The following is a 19,262-nucleotide window of genomic DNA, read 5'->3' on the forward strand; positions in this document are numbered from 1 at the left end:
GCCCCTCAGCAGGCCCCGCCCCCAGAGAGGCGGTGGCACCCCTTAGTTCTGCCCACCTGGACTGTGTATCACTTCCTGTTAGCGGAAGGGGCGTGCCAGAGCGAGCCAGCTCTGTTTCCTGAGTCGGTTGCTTAGCAACGAGGCCACTGCATCCTGTTTTGCCCTTTCCAGCAGAGAGCCTATTTGTGCAGGAGCATTTTGGCATGATAACGCTGTGATGGCTTAGGCTTCTTGTTGCAATACTAACCCCAGGAAACCATGAAGGGAGGCGAGGTGCTGGTCACCTAGCTAGCCTGCAAGAGAATATCAGTGAGGCTTCTTTTTTCTAGGCTGCTATCATTCCAAGCACTTACTGGCTAAGGTATTTTCTTTCCTCTATGCACACGCAGGCACACTCAGACACACACTACAACAGAGAAGGAAGGTCAGAGGACAATTTTGTAGAGTTGGTTCTCTTCTTTCACCTTTATATGGGATCTTGGGATCGAACTTAGGTTACAGGCTTGCACAATTGCTTGGCAAGGACTTTTACCCGCTGAGTCATATCACAGGACCTTTATTGTTTTTGAGACAGAGTCTGATGTAGTTTAGGCTGGTCTTGAACTTGAAATCTTTACTTTCTGAACTATATCTCCTGAGTACTGTAATTACAGACATGTGCCTATAGGCATAAATTTTTTGCAACCCACTCTTAATAAGGGTACAGCCTCTTCTTTAGCCCACCACCCAGCAGAGGTAGTGGAAGAGAAAAGTTATTAGGATATGGGGGAAATGGACTGGTTCAACAATAGTTCTTTGGGGGCGAGCTCGATCTTCTTGGGCAGGAGTTCAGTCCCATAGCAAACACCAAGTACAATTCAGCAGCTGCAGACCAGTCCTTTCAGCAAGCAGACACCAGGGAGCTGTAGTTCAATCCTGAAGAAAGCACCAGGCTTGCCAATCAGCCTGAGGTGACGTCGCAGAAGAGGCAAGCTGCCCACAGGAACCCCATAAGCAGTTCTTTGGCAAGTTTCTCTCAATGGCAATGTTATCACAAGGTGAGCTCAACAATGCTATGTAAGGCAAACAAATACATGTCTTTCTTTAGTAAAGAATAGTGAGGGAGAGCAAACCAAAGTTCAGTGCTCCTCTCCGACTGTCTGTGGGGTCATATTTATACTCCTTCATCAAGAGTCTTTACAAGCCAGGTGGTGGTGGCGCAGGCCTTTAAAACCAGCACTTGGGAGGCAGAGGCAGGTGGATTTCAGAGTTCGAGAGTTCAAGGCCAGCCTGGTCTACAGAGTGAGTTCCAGGACAGCCAGGGCTACACAGAGAAACCCTGTCTTGAAAAACCAATAAAAGAAAAAAAAGAAAAGAAAGAAGGACTGTTTTCCTGAAGTAGACACCAATGAAAGGATGTTTGGCTGTAGTAGACACTTGTAAGGACTTTTTCTTTTCTTTCTTTTCTTTCTCTTCTTTTTTTCTTTTTTTTTTTTTTTTGGTTTTTCAAGACAGGGTTTCTCTGTATAGCCCTGGCTATCCTGGAACTCACTCTTTAGACCAGGCAAGCCTCGAACACAGAAATCCGCCTGCCTCTGCCTCCCAAGTGCTGGGATTAAAGGCGTGTGCCACCACTGCCTGCCCAGAAACAGTCTTTCATGTTTTACCTAGACATCCTTTCACCTGTGTGCCCCAGCAAAGCATCATTTGGCATAACTAACTTTCCAAAGAACTAAAAGTTTCTGCTTCACGCGCCATTACACTGACTTTATACAGTACTGTTAACCTAACCCAGAGCTCTGTGTTGATAGGCAAGCACCCTCCCAATTCAGATGCAACCCTAGCTTCTTTTTTTTTTAAAGATGGGGTTTTCTTTTTTCTTTTTCTTTCTTTTTTTTTTTTTTTTGGTTTTTCGAGACAGGGTTTCTCTGTGTAGTCCTGGCTGTGTAGTCCTGGCTGTCCTGGAACTCACTCTGTAGCCCAGGCTGGCCTCGAACTCAGAAATCCGCCTGCTTCTGCCTCCCAAGTGCTGGGATTAAAGGCATGCGCCACCACTGCCCGGCCCATGGCAACTCTTATAAAAGAAAACACATAATTGGGGCTGGCTTACAGTGCAGTTTAGTCCATTATTGTCATGGTAGGAAGCATGGAAGCACTCAGGCAGACATGGTGATGGAGAGATAGCTGAGATTTTTACATCTGAATTCATGGACAGCAGGAAGAGAGAGTATACACTGGCTGGGCTTGAGCATCTGAGAACTCAAAGCCCACCCCAGTGACACACTTCTTCCAACAAGGCCACACCTTCTAATAGTGTCATTCCCTATGAGTTTATTGGGGCAGGGGAGCATTTTCCTTCACACCACCATGCCCCTGAATACTATGTCCCAACTTGGGAAATGTTTCATGAATTTCTTTTTTTTTTGGGGGGGGGTTTCGAGACAGGGTTTCTCTGTATAGCCCTGGCTGTCCTGGAACTCACTCTGTAGACCAGGCTGGCCTCTAACTCAGAAATCTGCCTGCCTCTGCCTCCCAAGTGCTGGGACTAAAGGCGTGCGCCACCACCGCCCGGCGTTTCATGAATTTTTAATTTTAATTTTTCCTTTTGAGAAAGGGTCTTTGTATTTTGGCTGTCCTGGAAGTCACTCTGTATACCAGGCTGGCCTTGAATTCAGAGATCTGCCTCCCTCTGTATCCTGAGTGCTGGGATTAAAAGAGGGTGCCACTATGCCTGGCTCATGAAGCTATTATAGTTAGAGGGCGGGAAGGCCATAAATTCACACACACACACACACACACACACACACACACACACACACACACACAGAGGGTTCACTATGTAGTAGCTCTGGTTGTCTTGTGGCCCTAGCTAGCCTGTAACTTCCTTTATAAGCCAGACTGGCCTCAGTCACAGAGGACCACCTGTCGGTCAAATTCAAGGGTAAACAATAAATGGTACTAAAAGGACTAAAAAGCTCACAATAATTTGATTTTAGATCAGCAACATTCTAACACTCCATATTCAAAAAGCTCTTTCTTCCTTTTCCCTTCTTTCCTTCCTTCCTTTTCTTTTTAGACAAGAAGTCATTTAATACAGACTGGCTTTGAACTCACTATGTAGTTGAGGATGAGTCTGAGATTTTGATCTTCCAGCCTCTACCTTCCAATTGCTTTGATAACATTTGAACAGCACTGTGTCTGGCTTTATGCTGTGCTGAATATAGAACCCAGGGCACACTAGGCACACTAGGCAAGCATTATTAACTGAGCCACATCCTCAGTCCCTTTTTCCCCTTCATACAGCTATAATCAGTTAGTTAATCAGCCTTGTAGAATCTTTAGTACAAATGTGGGCTTTTCCTGGAAACTTCAATTCACATCATCTTGTAAAGGTATGTTTTATTCCCCTGATGTAAGTGTGATCTCAGAGGTTTACTGCCTTCATCTGCTAATCTAGGCCTAATCCTGGAAGTGTTTAGCAGTACAATCTAATTTAGGCCTAGGATGTATTCAGCCTCTGAGAGTTCCTGCTGAATAAATTCATCTCTTCCTAGTTCTTTCTGTGCTCAGGCTGGCTGACTCAGCTCAGCTGTTCTGGCTCAAATGCCTCTCAGGGCCAACTAATTCAACCTGGCTTCTCCTGAATTGCTTTGCTTGGCCAGTTGGTCTGCTTGGCCTATACTAACTTTGGCAATATGTTCTAATCTTCTGACTTCTCATTCTCTGGCTTCTTCTGTTTTCATCTGTGTCTAAAGTGTGTGTTTAGGGGCTGAACCACACCATAACTAGAAACACTTTGACCATGCTGTGAACCCCAAGATTCTGTTATTTACTGGAAATACCTGTTTTTAGTTGTGGTGTGGCTTAGCATACAACTTTAATCCAAGAGCTTTCAGCTTGAATACTTTAAACAGGATTAAATAACTTCAACCATAGGTCAAGAGGAGGGGCAAGCAACAAGTTGGCAGAAGTGAGTATAGGATTATTCTTTTAAGAAATAACCATGGAGGAGGCAGCCGAATTACTGAGTTCGAGGCCAACCTGGCTACAGAGTGAGTTCTAGGATAGCCCAGGCTATACAGAGAAATCCTGTCTCAAAAAAAAAAAAAAAAAAAAAAGGAAAAGAAAAAGCCCAAAGAAATAACCATGGTGAATAAAAGGGGGAACAGATAGACACGCATGCACAGGAAGTAGAAGGGAGAGATTATTCAGTTTGAGGAATGTGGTTTCAGAAAGAGGGGGTGGCATTGCTTCCGGGGCATTGGCTGTGAGGGAAGGTCAGCTTGTTGCTTTCTCTGCCTCCATGAGCTAGCAGCCTTTCACCCAGGCATCAGAGTCCTGAGCGTTCATTGGAAAAATCAAGCAATTGAGATTTTAAGGCAACAATCACTTCTTCTTGATTTAAGATCACACTGAGACATTCGTTCTGATGGACCAGAGCACAGCCAGGCCAGTGGAGGCAAAAAAAAAAAAAAAAAAAAAAAAAAAAAAAAAAACGGCACCGGGGGACAAGAAGGAGAAGACATATCAACATCAGAATAAAGCCATGTGTGTCAGCCCTCAATAGCAAGTGGGCAGAGCCAAGGGAAATCTCTTAAAAGGGAGTTGTAGATTAGAAAAAGAGCTTGGAGGTAAGAGCGCTTACTGTTCGCATTCCGTCTAAGCCCCACCCCACAGTCACCGGGCCAGGTATGCCTGACCCACTGTACAAGGGCCCGCTTGCCCCGCCCCTCTTGTTCCGTTCTTGCTCTCCTGAGCTCTTGCTTCCTTGCTCTTCCCTCCCTTTCCCCATTCCCTTCCCCACTTTCTCTCCACGTGCTCATGGCCGCCTCTTCTCCTCTACGTCTCTCTCTGCCTTTCTTTGCCTCTACTACCCTCTTGACCCCCTTCCCCATGCCCTGAATAAACTTTATTCTGTACTATACCGTCGAGTGGCTGGTCCCTCAGCGGGAAACGATGCCCTAGCAGGGGCCACCGAGGCTCTTCCATACCTCACCACACCTCCATAGAACATATTCCTTCTCTCTTTATCTTTTTATAAACACATCACTTACTGTTGTTGGTTTGGTTCCCAGAACCTACATGGAAGCTCCCAAACATTTCAAACTCCGGTTCAAAATAAATGTGCACCTTTTTACATATATATAAAACTGGGCAGCCGGGCGGTGGTGGCACACACCTTTAATCCCAGCACTTGGGAGGCAGAGGCAGGTGGATTTCTGAGTTCGAGGCCAGCCTGGTCTACAGAGTGAGTTCCAGGACAGCCAGGGCTACACAGAGAAACCCTGTCTCGAAAAATAAAAACAAAACAAAACAAAAAACAAAAAAAAACTGGGCAGAAGTGCTTCGTATCTGAAAGCTGGGGAAGTAGGTGTTGGATCTATAAAGTTCAAGCTAAGGGATTTCTTTTGCTACTGGGAGGAAAAGTCCACACTAGGATGGTAGATTTTCGTGACAAAGCTGCTTACTCTCTATAAATTGTAAAATTTTCCACCCCGAGACTAGACAGTTTTGAGGATCTAGCCCGTAGGTTTCTTAAATAGTTCTCCTTTCTCTCTGAATGCTTCAGTGCTCTCCATGTTGGTTGGAGTATGCACTTCACACAGAACAATAATAGTACCACATTTGTTTTATACTGCTATTATTGTTCTCTTGCTCTCTTGAGCAGCAGGATAGCAAGTGTTAGTAGTCTGTCTAAACTCCACCTCCATAGTTACCTGGCAACAGCCAGGTAGGCTTCTCCCCACAGTTACCTGGCAACAGCCAGGTAGGCCTGCCCACTATAAAAGGGGCTGCTTGCCTCTGTTCTCTTGCCCATGGGTTCTGTCTGTCCCCTCGCCCCTTCCCCCTTTTCTTCCCCCTCTCTCCAGGTGGTCATGGCTGGCCTCCTTCTCTCTTTTCTCTCTCCTCTCTCTTTCCCCCACCATTTCCTCCCATTCCTCTCCTCACCTTTGCCCCGAATAAACCCCTTCCCCCCGTGGAACCGTTTGGTCTGGTGTGGTCTGTTCTGAGCTGCGCGCCAAAATCTTAACAGCAAGTTCAAGCCCAACCTGGCCTATATAAGACCCTGTCTCCAAAGAAAGAAATGGAGGCAAGCACACGTGCACATTTATGTAATTGTAGCACTTGGTAAGGAAGGAAAAGTGGGAGGGTCAGGAATGGAAGTCATCTTTGGTTTCATAATAAGTTCAAGGTCAGCATGGACTACATGAGACTATATTACATAAAGAAATAAGATATAATCTAGAAAGTCTTATATCATTAGTTTGTTTTTCGAGATAGGGTTTCCCTGTGTAACCCTGGCTATCCTGGACCTTGCTCTGTAAATCAGGCTGCCCTCTAACTTGGAGATGTGCCTGCCTCTACCTCCTCAGTGCTAGGATTAAAGGCTTTTGCCCCCACTTTACTATATTTTATTCGTTTGACTAAAGTCTCATTAGAGCATAGAATTTGATGTTTCAGGAACCAGGATAAAATCAGTGGTGGAGTTTTTATCTAGTGTTTTTAAAGATTTATTTATTTCATTTATATGAGCATACTGTATGCTATCTTCATACACAGCTGAACTGGGCATCCCATTACAGATGGTTGGTTGTGAGCCACCATGTAGTTGTTGGGAATTGAACTCAGGACCTTTGGAAGAGCAGTCCCGGTTCTTAACTGCTGCGGGTATCTTTCCAGCCCTTCTGTTTTAAAAGGAGGCAGGATCTTAGTCTCACAAGGACCATGCTTCCACAGGGTAGCCCGACACCCAGGACGTTGGCCTTGAACTCTGAAGCAAGATCCTGCCCCAGGGTACCAAGCTACTGAGATTACAGTCCCGCGTCACGACCGCCCAAAACCAAGATTAGTTGATCTAGTCTTCAGAACAACTTGTGACCGCTCTACTCAGCTATTCTTGGTGTTACAAACTACATTTCCCGACAGGCCTTGCATCAACGCCTACGAACTTCCTCCCAGCATTCTCCGCGGCGGGAAAGTGCCGTGCGGGCTTCAGGCGGATAGGATTGTCTTTCGTCGTCGCTGTTTGCCGTTTCTGTTGTTGAGTTGTGAGGAGCTTCCCGGCCGTCCCCACTGGCCACTATGTCCGCCCAGGCGCAGATGCGGGCCCTGTTGGACCAGCTCATGGGCACGGCTCGGGACGGTGAGTCTGAGCAGCGGTCCAGGCTCTGGGCGGGGTGGGAGTAAGGCGAGGCCGCCTGGAAGCCTGAGGTGAGGGCCGTGACAGCGTGCGCCTGCGCGGGGCGCCATTTCCCTCCCCTGCTTACGGACCCCAGGCTCCGGGCCTTTGTCTGCTCTGCTTGGCCTGCGAGTCTGCCGCGGCCTTGGTGTTCTGGTCCTGGCTGCCTCCTTCCCGAGATTCCGGCCCGACTGTGGGGCTTTGTCCCCCTTCTCGTTTTCCGTCATGCGAATTTCTCTTGGTCGGCACCGCGGTTCGGCGCTGCCGGGCATACTGGAGCGTCGGCGAAGGGCTGGAACCAGCGTGGCTCCGGGGTGTTGGCTGCCGGGTGGCGGAATTTCTCTGATACTCCTCGGAGGAGAGGCGATCCCCGAAGGAGCTGGACGGGTTTCGAAAACCCGGGCGTTCTTGCTCCATACGGTTACAAGGGGAGCCGCAAATGAGCATTTCTAACGTGGGTTCCCTCCGTGTACTTTTCTAGTCTTCCCATCCTTCATTCCCCTGCCTCACAGACTAGCCTCGGTTTAGTCACCTCTTGGCATTCGTTAGGTAGTTGGTTCTGTAAGGAGGCGTGCAAGATCATAGTGGTGTCTCAGGAAAAAGCAGTTAGTTGCATTCTAGCAAAGCTAGATCCCTGCTGCGGTTTGTGTTTTCATTTTTACTAAAGTAATGAAGTTTGTAATTTCACACTGGCACATTTCACAGGGCTGTGCAGATTCTTTGCACCATTTCGTAGGTCAATAAGTGCTTTTAGCTTTCTTTGTATGTTGAGTTGCTTTTGAATTGCTTCCCATATTTTTATTTCATACAAACTGAACAATTGTGGCCCCTCTATTTTATTTATAAAGGTTCAGTGTATCTTTGCCTGCCTACATCAATCTGCAAGGGAGTTGCAGAAAAGCCTCATGTTCATCGAGCCGTGAGTCACAACCAATTTCTAAGCTGTTATAACAAAAAAGTGTTTGCTTTTTTTTTCCCCACAAGTAACTTTAAAAGTGTAGTTTAGAAAGAAAACATTTTCAGTAAAAAGACACTACATTAATCCTGGATGCTTGCAAATCCTGAAATATATTCCTCCTTGACTATTACACAGCACTGTGTCCTATACACAGATAGCCTTAAAATTTGTCACATACCACTTTGCCTTTACTTTTATGTATCATTCCCCCTGACTTCCTTACTGCAGGTGTGGGCAAGAAAACTTTTCCTTTAAAACTTTTCAACAGCGGGCATAAAATTCTGCAGCTGAGTTCTTGAAGATTGCAGATGGGTACAGTATGTGTTGGAGTTCACAGTGTGTATTGACTAACCTGATTCCTTTTTGCTTTCTTTGGTATTGTCTTGTTAAAGTGACTCCCAGGTGCCAACTGTCCTTTTTAAGGGTGGGGATGAAAGGGGAAGAAGAAGAAAAGGTGTAGAGATATTTAAGTCAGTGATAGAGCTTGAAAGCGTTCTTCCTCTTTTTGTTTTTTTTTGGTAAAATACTGCCTATTAATTTGACTCTAACAAAAAACAATGAGATTATTGAATAGTTTTGGTTGGTGGAGATTAGCAGCTGTGAGGATCCGTGGTGGATTCTTGGCACTAATCACACTGGTCTTGATGTGTTATTGCCCATATATAAATTTGGGCAGATGCCTTCTGTTGCTCACTCCTACTTCTAACTCCATGAATTAACGATGGAGTTAGGTGTGGTTAAGTGTGCTTCTTCATAAAATACTTAGCTTAGAAACTATTTGTATTTTATTCCAATTGTAAATATCTTTAGATCAGTTTCTTAGTGTATATGATGGGAAGAGTACAGAGATACTAGTCTGCAAATCATCCAGGTGTATTAATTTTACCAGATAGCCTTGTGTAGTGAATGAAATAATACTTTATTTAAAACCACAAATGAATTTCAGGAGATGAAACCAGACAGAGGGTCAAGTTTACAGATGACCGTGTCTGCAAGAGTCACCTTCTGGACTGCTGCCCCCATGACATCCTTGCTGGGACGGTAGGTGCATTCCAGATTTTTATGATTAGATCACTCAGAAAGGGGGGGTGGAGTAGATGTAATATATATTTATACTATAGAACCCAAGAGAGATATTTTCGTCTTTAAAAAATTGCATAATTGGGGCTAGAGAGGTAGGTAGCTCAGTGGGTGAGAAGAGCACTTGTCACTCTTGCAGAGGCCCCACGTGGTGGCTAACAACTACCTGTAGCTCCAGTTTCAGGGCATCTACTCTTGGCAACTACATTCATGTGCACATACCCGGACACAGGCATATACATAATTTAAAAATAATAAAAATTAAGCCTTAATATTGAATAATGTAATGTTTAAAATGCGAGTGTTAGGATTAGAATTATTGAAACACTCACTTTATACTGTGTATAAAGAGTTACAGGGCTGGAGAGATGCCTCCATGGTCACGAGCTCTCAGTTTTAATTCCTAGGATTCACACAGCAGCTCACAACTGTCTTAACTCCACCCAGGCATGTACACGGTACACAGACATACATTCAAGCAAAATATCCATACACATTTACATAAATGTATATTCACGTATACATATATACAAACACACTTAATTTTGAATGTAGGGCTGAGTACATGCAGGTGCCCACAGAGGCCAGAAGAATGCATGGGATCCTCTGGAGTTGGAGTTATAGGTGGTTTTGAGTCTTTTTGATATAGGTGCAGGACACCGAACCTAGGTCCTGAAAGAGGACCAAGTGCTTTAATTGCAGAGCCACCTCTTCAGCCCCTGTTCTCATCTTATTTGTTTATTATTTATACTGAGTGTGTATTTGTTGTGTGTATCTGTATAGGTGCCAAGGTTGTTCATGTAGATGTCATAGGACAACTTGGGAGGAATGATTCTGTAACCCCTATTGGATCTGAGGAGAATCCTCTGGATCTGAGGAGAATCCTCGGATTGTCGGGTGGCTTTTCCTGCTGAGTCATCTTATCAGCCATTAATATGAAATAAAAATCAAGTGGAGATCACATTGATTACATACTTTTGTAACTCAAGAAATCTACTAACCAACCAATAACTGTAGACTCTGAATGACACAGATAAATGCTAGTTTTGAGGAAATGTGCTTTCATTTGAAATTTACATTTAAGATTAAGCAGTGAAGAGAGTCATCTGCCATATTTCAACCACTTAGAGTGAAAAAGTCCAGTTTAAGACTTTCGTAGCTGTTATGAGGAATGTTTTGATTGTATGAAAATATGTGTGCCAAAGAAAATATTTCCTGGTGAATCATGGATTAAAACTTCTATAGTAGTATTTAGTCTGTGTGTGTGTGTGTATGTGTGTGTGTGTGAATACACTCATGCATAAGCAAGAAGATAGTAGATTTTGTCCTCTTGTTACTGGTCACTGGTCACCTAGCCCCTGAGACATAGTCTTTTGAGACAATGTTTCTCTGTATAGCCCTGGCTGTCTTTTTGTAGACCAGGCTACAATTGCTAAAGCCTGATATCTTTTACATATTTTACAATTTTTATGTATGAGTACACTGTAGCTGTCTTCAGACACACCAGAAGAGGGCATCAGATCCTGTTACAGATGGTTGTGAGCCACCATGTGGTTTCAGGGAATTGAACTCAGGACCTCTGGAAGAGCAGTGTGTGCTCTTAACCACTGAGCCATCTCTCCAGCCCCCCAAACCTGATTTCTTTATGTACTCCCTCGCTCTTTTGGAAATGGGGTCTCTCTATGTAGACTAGGCTACTTCCTTGCAGAATCCATCTGCCTTGGTCTCTTAAGTGCTGGGATTAAAGTTGTTCACTACCTCTCCTGACATAGAGCATCTTGACTAGTGAGGATTTTGAGGATTGCCTAGAAAGCTGTAATACTCTATTCTTGTCCTTATCAAACCCATATCTCTTCTTAACTGAATGCTTGGATAATGAAAAAATAAAAGTAAAATTGGCAAAAGCTGATACAATTTGTTTTGTTTTTGAAATTTTGAGACAGGGTCACTATGTAGCCCTGGCTAACTTGGGGTCTGTGTGGAGTCCAGGCTGGTCTGGAACTCAAGAGATCAGCCTGCCTCCATAGTGCTAGGGTTAAAGGTCACCACTGCCTGGCGAAATATTTTTAAAAAATGAAATGAGAAAAATACATTTCTAGGTTATATCTCAATCTCAGTTCATGTTTGTGTAATATAGTCTCATGTTGTTCATGCTGACCTTGAACTTATTATGAAACCAAAGATGACTTCCATTCCTGACCCTCCCACTTTTCCTTCCTTACCAAGTGCTACAATTAAATAAATGTGCACGTGTGCTTGCCTCCATTTCTTCTGTTGGAGACAGGGTCTTATATAGGCCAGGTTGGGCTTAAACTTGCTATCCTGCCGCCACTCAGCCTGCAGACTGTTGAGATTATCAGCATACATACACCATTACCCTTGGTCCCTTTCTTCATTTACTATCTATAAAACTATATTGCTTATTTCAGTGAAAGTTGAAATGCTAAATCATATTAATTACATGCTTTCTAAAATGGATAGGTGTTAATGTATAATTTCTTTTTTTTCCTCCACAGCGGATGGATTTAGGAGAATGTACCAAAATTCACGACTTGGCCCTTCGAGCAGATTATGAAATTGCAAGTAAAGAAAGAGACCTGTTTTTTGAATTAGATGTAAGATTTTTTAAGATGTTGATTTATCAGTGCTGCAAAGTATCAGTTGCTATTGAGAGTAATATTATGTTTGTAAATTACAAAGCAAAATAATATGCACTTAGCCAACCACTTTTAAGTTCTAATCTGTAACAGGTGGGTCTCAGCCTGTTAATGTATTGAATTCTATTTCATTGTTTTGGTTTTTTTTTTTTTTTTGTCTCGTATAGTACATTCTGATAGTACTTGCTGTGTAGCCAATTATAGTCTTGAATTCTTGATTCTGTTCTCAATGAGTGGTGAAATTACAGCCATGTGCCATCATGATAGGTTTGTATACTGCTGGCAGTTGAACTCAGAGCCTCATGCATGCTGTACAGCATTCTACCAATTAAGCTATATTCCCAGCTCCTGGAAATTTTTTTTTAGCAAAAGAGACTATTATCTTAAGATGTCAGGTTTCAAAAATTGATAGGACTGTATCTCTTGGATATACTAAACTAAAATGACAATATACTTATTTATTTATTTATTTATTTATTTTTGGTTTTTCGAGACAGGGTTTCTCTGTATAGCTCTGGCTGTCCTGGAACTCACTCTGTAGACCAGGCTAGCCTCGAACTCTCGAACTCAGAAATCCGCCTGCCTCTGCCTCCCAAGTGCTGGGATTAAAGGCGTGCGCCACCACCGCCCGGCTACTTATTTATTTTTAAATGGGCATTTTGTCTGCCTGTATGTCTGTACCATCTGTCTGTGTGGTGCTATTGAAGGCCAAAAATAGGTTTTGGGTTTCTTGGGACTGAAATTAAGATGATTGTGAGCTACCTTGTAGGTGCAAGAGATAGAACCTAGGTCTTCTCTGAAAGAGCATCCAGTGTTCTTAACCATTAAGGTGTCTCTCCAGCCTCTTAATTTTTATATATTAGCTTTATTTATCTACTTTCGTATATATGGATATTTTATATATCATATATATATACTTGAAGCCTTTGAAGGCTAGAAGAGGGCATTGAATTCCCTGAATTGGAGTTAACATCCAGTTTTAAGCCACCCAGTACGCTCTGTGTGTGTGTGTGTGTGTGTGTGTGTGTGTGTGTTTAGAATAGAACCTGAAGAGTAACAGGTATTTCTAACTACTGATCTCTGGTCTCCAGACTCCTAATTAATTGGTTTTTTTGAGACAAAGTCTCACATTGTCAGCTCAGGCTGGCTGGAATTCACTGTTTTCTAGCTTGTCTTGAATGAGCCTCTTGCTTCAGCCTCCTGAATACTAGGATTACAGGTGTGAGCTACTATGTTCCACTCAATGCCTTTTTAAAGTAGCCTGGTTAATGATGTAGAAGATCTTAGGAAAAAAATGGGAACATTTGTAGTGATTAGTATATTATGAAGAGTGTGGGGTTCATGATTTACACACAATATTGAAAACTCTGGATCAAGCAACTAAAAAAAAAAAATGAATAACGAATTGTATCTTCCAAAATTTTCTAGTCTTAATTTTTTCATCTCATTTTTAGCCAGGATTGAAATTTATTTTGGGGCCTAGAGACATGGTTGTTCTAGAGGACCTGACTACATAATTGTTATTCCTAGAACTCATTATATAGACCCAGGCTGGTCTTAAGTTCACTGAGCTCACCTACCTCTGCCTCCTGAATGCCAGTTTTAAAGGTGTACAGCGTCACACGCGCAGCTTCTATTTTTGTTAATGTGGATGCCTGTCGGGTATATACATTTGACTATAGATCTTGTCAGAAGCCACAAAAGATGATAGAATTGTGAGCCACCTGACTTGAGTGTGAGAAACTGAACTCTAGACCTCTTAACTGCTGAGTCATTTCCAGTCCCCTTGTTTTGTTACCTTGAGATGATATAAATATAGATGTTGCCTTAGATAGTGTTTCCATTGCTGTGAAGATACACCAAGACCAAGGCACCTTGTACAAGGAACAACATTTAATTGGGGCTGGCTTACATTTTCAGAGGTCTAGTTCATTAACATTGTGGCAGGAAGCATGGCAGCGTCCAGGCACACATGGTGCTATAGGAGCTGAGTGTTCTCTGTCTTGCTCTGGAAGGGAAGGGAACTAAGACTGGCTTCCAGGTAGCTAGGAGGAGGGTCCCAAAGCTCACCCTTAACCTGACACACTTTCTCCAACAAGGCCACACCTCCTAATAGTGTCACTCCCTGGGCCAAGCATATTCAAACCACCATACATACATTTTCTTCTGTTCTGGCACTTATCATGTAGAGCCCTTTTCCCAATCCTTTGGATTCATTGATACATTTATCTGTGTAGGAATTCAAGGTGAGGAGTCAGACATTTTATCTGTGTAAGAGTTTGGAGTAGGATGGGGTGGTGCAAACTCTTAAACCCAGCACTCAGGCAAAATTAGGTGCATCTCTTGAGTTTGAGGCCAGCCATGACTACACAGGGAAGCCCTGTCTTAGGGGAAAATAATTCAAGGAAGCTGGCAAAATGGATTAATAGGGGTCTGCTGTTGGGCCTGAGAATTTGAGATTAATCTCTGGTGCCTACATTGTGGAAAGAGAAAGCTCCCTCAAGATGTCCTTTGACTTCCACACATGGTGTATGCACCCTATAATACACAAACACAAAATTAAAAATGTGTATTGTCCCATCACCACATACATGGATAAAAGAAAGGGTAATATCAACTAACAGGGCCTAGTTTCCATTGTAAGATGTAACTTTGGAGACTTAATGCATAGTTTTGTGACTTGTTGAGACATTGTGTTCTATTTAGAGATTTGGTAGGAGAATAGAGCTGAAGTATTTATAGTATTTCAACCAGTATAGTAACCTGGTTGATTGATAGTGTGTTAACTTTTTATGATAATTTCACATTGTAAATGTACATGTTAAATAACCTTTTTGTTTTTCAGTTATACATCAGTATTGACCTGCATAACAATCCTTTAAACTAAGACAGATTTTTTTTTTTTTCCTTTTCTTTTTTGAGACAGGGTTTCCCTGTGTAGCCCTGGCTGTCCTGGAACTCACTCTGTAGACCAGGTTGGCCTGGAACTCAGAAATCCACCTGCCTCTGCCTCCCAAGTGCTGGGACTAAAGGCGTGCGCCACCACCGCCCGGCCAGATTTTTTGTAATATGTACATGGATGGTCTACTTCCTTTATATGTAAAATAATCCTTCTCTTGAGATATTTAATGTAGCTCAGTTTGGCTTCAATCTTGATGGATAGCTAAGTTCTCATCCTTTTCCCTCTGCTTTCCACCATACTGGGTTTATGACACGATTGGGATCAAACCCAGGGCTTTGTATCTAGTAGGTAAGCATTCTACATACTAATTTCCTCCCAAGCTAGTATTAACTAATTTTTAAATATTTTATGTAATGATTTTTGAGGCATGATCTCACTATATAGCCCTGGCTAGCCTTCAACTCAGATTCTCCTGTCTCTTTTAGGATTTAAAGGTATGTTCCAGCAGGCTCAGTAATTTTTATTTTTGGTTTTGGTTATTTGAAACGGTTTCTCTGTGTAGCCCTTGCTAGCCTTGAACCAGAGATCTGCCTGTCTCTTGTCTCCTCTGAGAGCTGGGATTAAAGGCATTTAATATAACTTGATATAGACCAGACTGGCCTCAGACTCACTTGACTCTGCCTTTGGAATGCTAGGATCAAAGGCATGAGCCATCAAACTTGTCTGTCTGTCTGTCTTCCTTCCTCCCTCCCTTCCTTCCTACTTCCCACTTCCTTTTATGCCTTCTTCCTTCCCTCCCTTCCTTCCTCCTTTTCCTATTTCCTTCTTTCCCTCCTTTTATCCCTCCCCCTCTCTCCTCTATCTCTTAATTTTTTGCTCAGCAGTTTTTTTAGTTTTGAATTTTATTTTGGGGCCTATAGACATGAATGTCCTAGAGGACCTGACTTTATTTTTCAGCACTCACAAGGTGACCCAGAACTGTTTTTAGCCCCAATACCAGGAAATCTCATACTATCTTTGGCCTTTGACAGCATTGCACACATGGTGTACGTAGATGTACATGCAGGTAAAACATCCATAAAAATTATTTTTAGCTGGGCAGTGGTGGTGCACACCTTTAATCCCATCTCTGAGTTCGAGGCCAGAGATCCGCCTGCCTCTGCCTCCCAAGTGCTGGGATTACAGGCATGTGCCACCACTGCCCAGCCTTTCTTCCTGTTTTGACACAGGGTTTCTCTGTAGCCCTGGCTGTCCTGGAACTGGCTCTGTAGACCAGGCTGGCCTAGAACTCAACAGAGATCTGCCTGCCTCCTCCTGCTCGGGTTAAAGGTGTGCATTACTACTGCCCAGCTGTCTCTTAACCATTTTATAAGAGTTCTAGGAAACAGATTCAGTCTTAATACTTCATACTTTCTTGGCAAAGTCCTTATTAGCCACTGAACAACTTCTGAACTGCACCTCCCCTCTAACATGTGGGATACCTCTCTTTATCTTAGACTATAGCCCCAAATTGGCCTCTTGATTCTTTTTTTTTTTGATTGACTGGACCTTTTAATAACCTAGAAATGTATCTTTTGGAGACTTAAAACAACTTGCCCAAATAGGAACAAATAAAAACAGTGGACAAGGCTCGGCCTCTAACTCTTAATAATCCTCCTGCCTCAGCCTTCTGCTATGTGCCTGTGGAGACCAGATGACAAGCTTGGCTGTTTTTCGATAGATGGTATCCACTTGTGGGATTTTTGTTGTTGTTTGTTTTTATTTTTTAAATTTTTATTGATTATATACTTTTTTTTTTTTTTTTTTTTTAGATTTATTTATTTATTTTATTTATGAGTACACTGTCGCTGGCTGTCTTCGGACACACCTGAAGAGGTCATCCAATCTCATTACGGATGGTTGTGAGCCACCATGTGGTTGCTGGGATTTGAACTCAGGACCTCTGGAAGAGCAGTCAGTGCTCTTAACCGCTGAGCCATCTCTCCAGCCCCCGATTATATACTTTTAAATATTTTTTGTTTTTACATTTATTTGCTTGTATATACACACACACGCACACACACATTTGTGGAAATAGGTTTTCTCTTTGCATTATGTGGGTTCCAAGGACTGAACTTAGATTAATCAGGCTTGGTGTCCAGTGCTTTTACCCACTAAGCTATTTTTCCAGCTCCTCACCTTGTTATTCGAGACAGGGTCTCTCATTTAGCCTGGGATGTACCAAGTAGATCAGGCTGGTAGTTGCTGGCATATGTATACTTTTGAGGGATTGAATTTAGGTCCTTAAGTTTGCACAGCTAACACTTGACCAGCCAAGCAATTCCCTTAGTTCACTTGGTAATGTTACAGAGAGTTGAAGATCCTTCTACTAGTTTGGAAATAAGTAAGTCAGTCATTTGGTTTGACAAAGCAATCATAATAAATTGGTAAGCAGAATATTAGCTCATGCTGTCACTACAAATACCAGTAGCAGAGATAGGAATTACAATTACTTTTTATGAGACTAGATCTCATGTAACCCTGGCTGGCCAGAATTCACAGAGATGTGCCTGCCTAATGTATATGGGAAATTTTAGGCCCACAAAACAACAACCAAACAAAGAAATAAATACAGGCTTGTGTTTTTGTTACATGCATAGGTGGTAAGACTATGCAGTGTTGGCAGAATATGGTGTGAACACCTGTCATCTAGCACTCTGGAGGATAAGGCAAGAAGATTGTGAGTTCGCAGAAACTGAGCTCCATGCAAGTGCCTTCAGCTTGGAAACTCATCTAAACTAGGCTATCTCGTGTTCAAACTTTAGAAGTTTAAAATAAAATACTTTGCATCCTAAGTTGCCAATTTAAAAAAAAAAAAGAAGAAGATGATTGTGAGTTCAAGGCCAGTCTAGAATACATACCAAATTTTGGACCAGCCTGGTCTATGAGATTTTGTCAGGGGAAACTGGTCTGGGGATGTAATTTAGTAGAGTGCTTTCCTAGCATATTTATGGTCTTGGGTTTAATGTCCAGCACTCATCAAGTAAAAGCCACACAATGAAAAACTGTGTAGTACTGATCATAACTCTGCTTTTCCCAAACTAGGCTATGGATCACTTAGAATCCTTCATTGCAGAGTGTGATCGGAGAACTGAACTTGCCAAGAAGCGGCTGGCTGAAACACAGGAGGAAATCAGTGCAGAAGTTTCTGCCAAGGTATATTAAGTAACTGCTATAACTCACTTTTTGTCTTACCCTCACACTAGATGAGGATTCGGAATAGATGGTGCTTTCCATCTTGACTGTTTTCATTGGAGACAGGGTCTGTGACCAAGCATTTGTGAGTCACAGGAACCTGTATGCCTCCCTGTCTGCCTTTCTTTTTTATTCTTTTCGAGACAAGGTCTAACTAGATTGATTAGGCCAATTTTTAATTTGTAGAGATCTGCCTGCCTCTTGAGTGCTGGGATTAAAGGCATGCGGATCTAGTTAAAATTTCTTAGGCTGTATGCAGTTACTAACTAAAAAAAGATGCTATTGTGTTGATAAGTCCTGGCAATTGGATATTTTGCTTGCATCTTAAGTTTTTATGTTTTTTTTTTTTTTTTTTTTTGGTTTTTCGAGACAGGGTTTCTCTGAGTAGCCCTGGCTGTCCTGGAACTCACTCTGTAGACCAGGCTAGCCTCGAACTCTCGAACTCAGAAATCCGCCTGCCTCTGCCTCCCAAGTGCTGGGATTAAAGGCGTGCGCCACCACCGCCCGGCTTAAGTTTTTATGTTAAACCTTGACATTTTAGTATCCGTACCCAGAAGACAAAAGATTATGCAGATGAGTGTATCTTCTAAAGTGTCAATTTTAAGACAGTCTGTGAGCCATTGCAAAACAAAACCAGCATGCAGTGGAGCATGTTGATTTATTTAGAGTCTAGTGTAATGACAGTAAGGGTGTATAGTTTTGTTTTGACACAGGGCATTTTATGGTTCCAGCTGGCCTTGAACCAGCTATGTGAGAGTGATCTTGCACTCATGATACCTCTAACCACCCTCTCAGCCTCCATCCTAATGTTGGATCATTGGCTACATTGCCACTGAGCTTTAAGTCTTTAAGTGTGGCTGAGTCTGGATTTTAAGATGTTTATTTTCAGAGGAATAGGTCAGACATGCAGCAAGAAAAAGAGATACTTGGTTCTTTTGTATTAATATTCGGTATCTGATTCTCTGTTTCCAGGCAGAAAAAGTACATGAATTAAATGAAGAAATAGGAAAACTTCTTGCTAAAGCTGAGCAGCTAGGAGCTGAAGGAAATGTGGATGAATCCCAGAAGATTCTTATGGAAGTGGAAAAAGTTCGCGCAAAGAAAAAAGAAGCAGAGGTTGGTGGTTATAGACTTGGAGACATGGTTTCTTTGTATAGTCCTGGTTGTCCTCAAATTTGCTGTGTAGACCAGGTTGGCCTTACAGAGATCTTCCTGCTTCTTCTCCCATATGCTAGAATTAAAGACTTGCCCCACTATACCTGGCTCTCTGTG

The 19,262-nt window shown here is 42.7% G+C and overlaps 1 protein-coding gene across 4 annotated transcripts in view; it reads left to right on the forward strand.

The window, feature by feature from the left end:
- The first annotated feature begins 6,969 nt into the window (after window positions 1-6,969).
- Window positions 6,970-19,262, forward strand: part of Luc7l (LUC7 like) — a 30,255-nt gene continuing 17,962 nt past the window's right edge. For 2 of the 4 annotated variants that reach the window (XM_028756439.1, XM_028756437.1), the window contains exons 1-5: window positions 6,970-7,123; window positions 9,064-9,158; window positions 11,714-11,812; window positions 17,841-17,951; window positions 18,963-19,106. In XM_028756439.1, the coding sequence (XP_028612272.1) occupies window positions 7,063-7,123; window positions 9,064-9,158; window positions 11,714-11,812; window positions 17,841-17,951; window positions 18,963-19,106 (510 nt within the window). In that variant the 5' untranslated portion in view covers window positions 6,970-7,062. Of the gene's footprint in view, window positions 7,124-8,007; window positions 9,159-11,713; window positions 11,813-17,840; window positions 17,952-18,962; window positions 19,107-19,262 lie in introns of all 4 variants that reach the window. The other 2 variants (XM_028756441.1, XM_028756440.1) reach the window with 2 other exon arrangements.

This window comes from Grammomys surdaster, unplaced genomic scaffold (genome assembly GCF_004785775.1).
Source record: "Grammomys surdaster isolate TR1022 unplaced genomic scaffold, NIH_TR_1.0 126121, whole genome shotgun sequence".
Lineage (NCBI taxonomy): Eukaryota > Metazoa > Chordata > Mammalia > Rodentia > Muridae > Grammomys > Grammomys surdaster.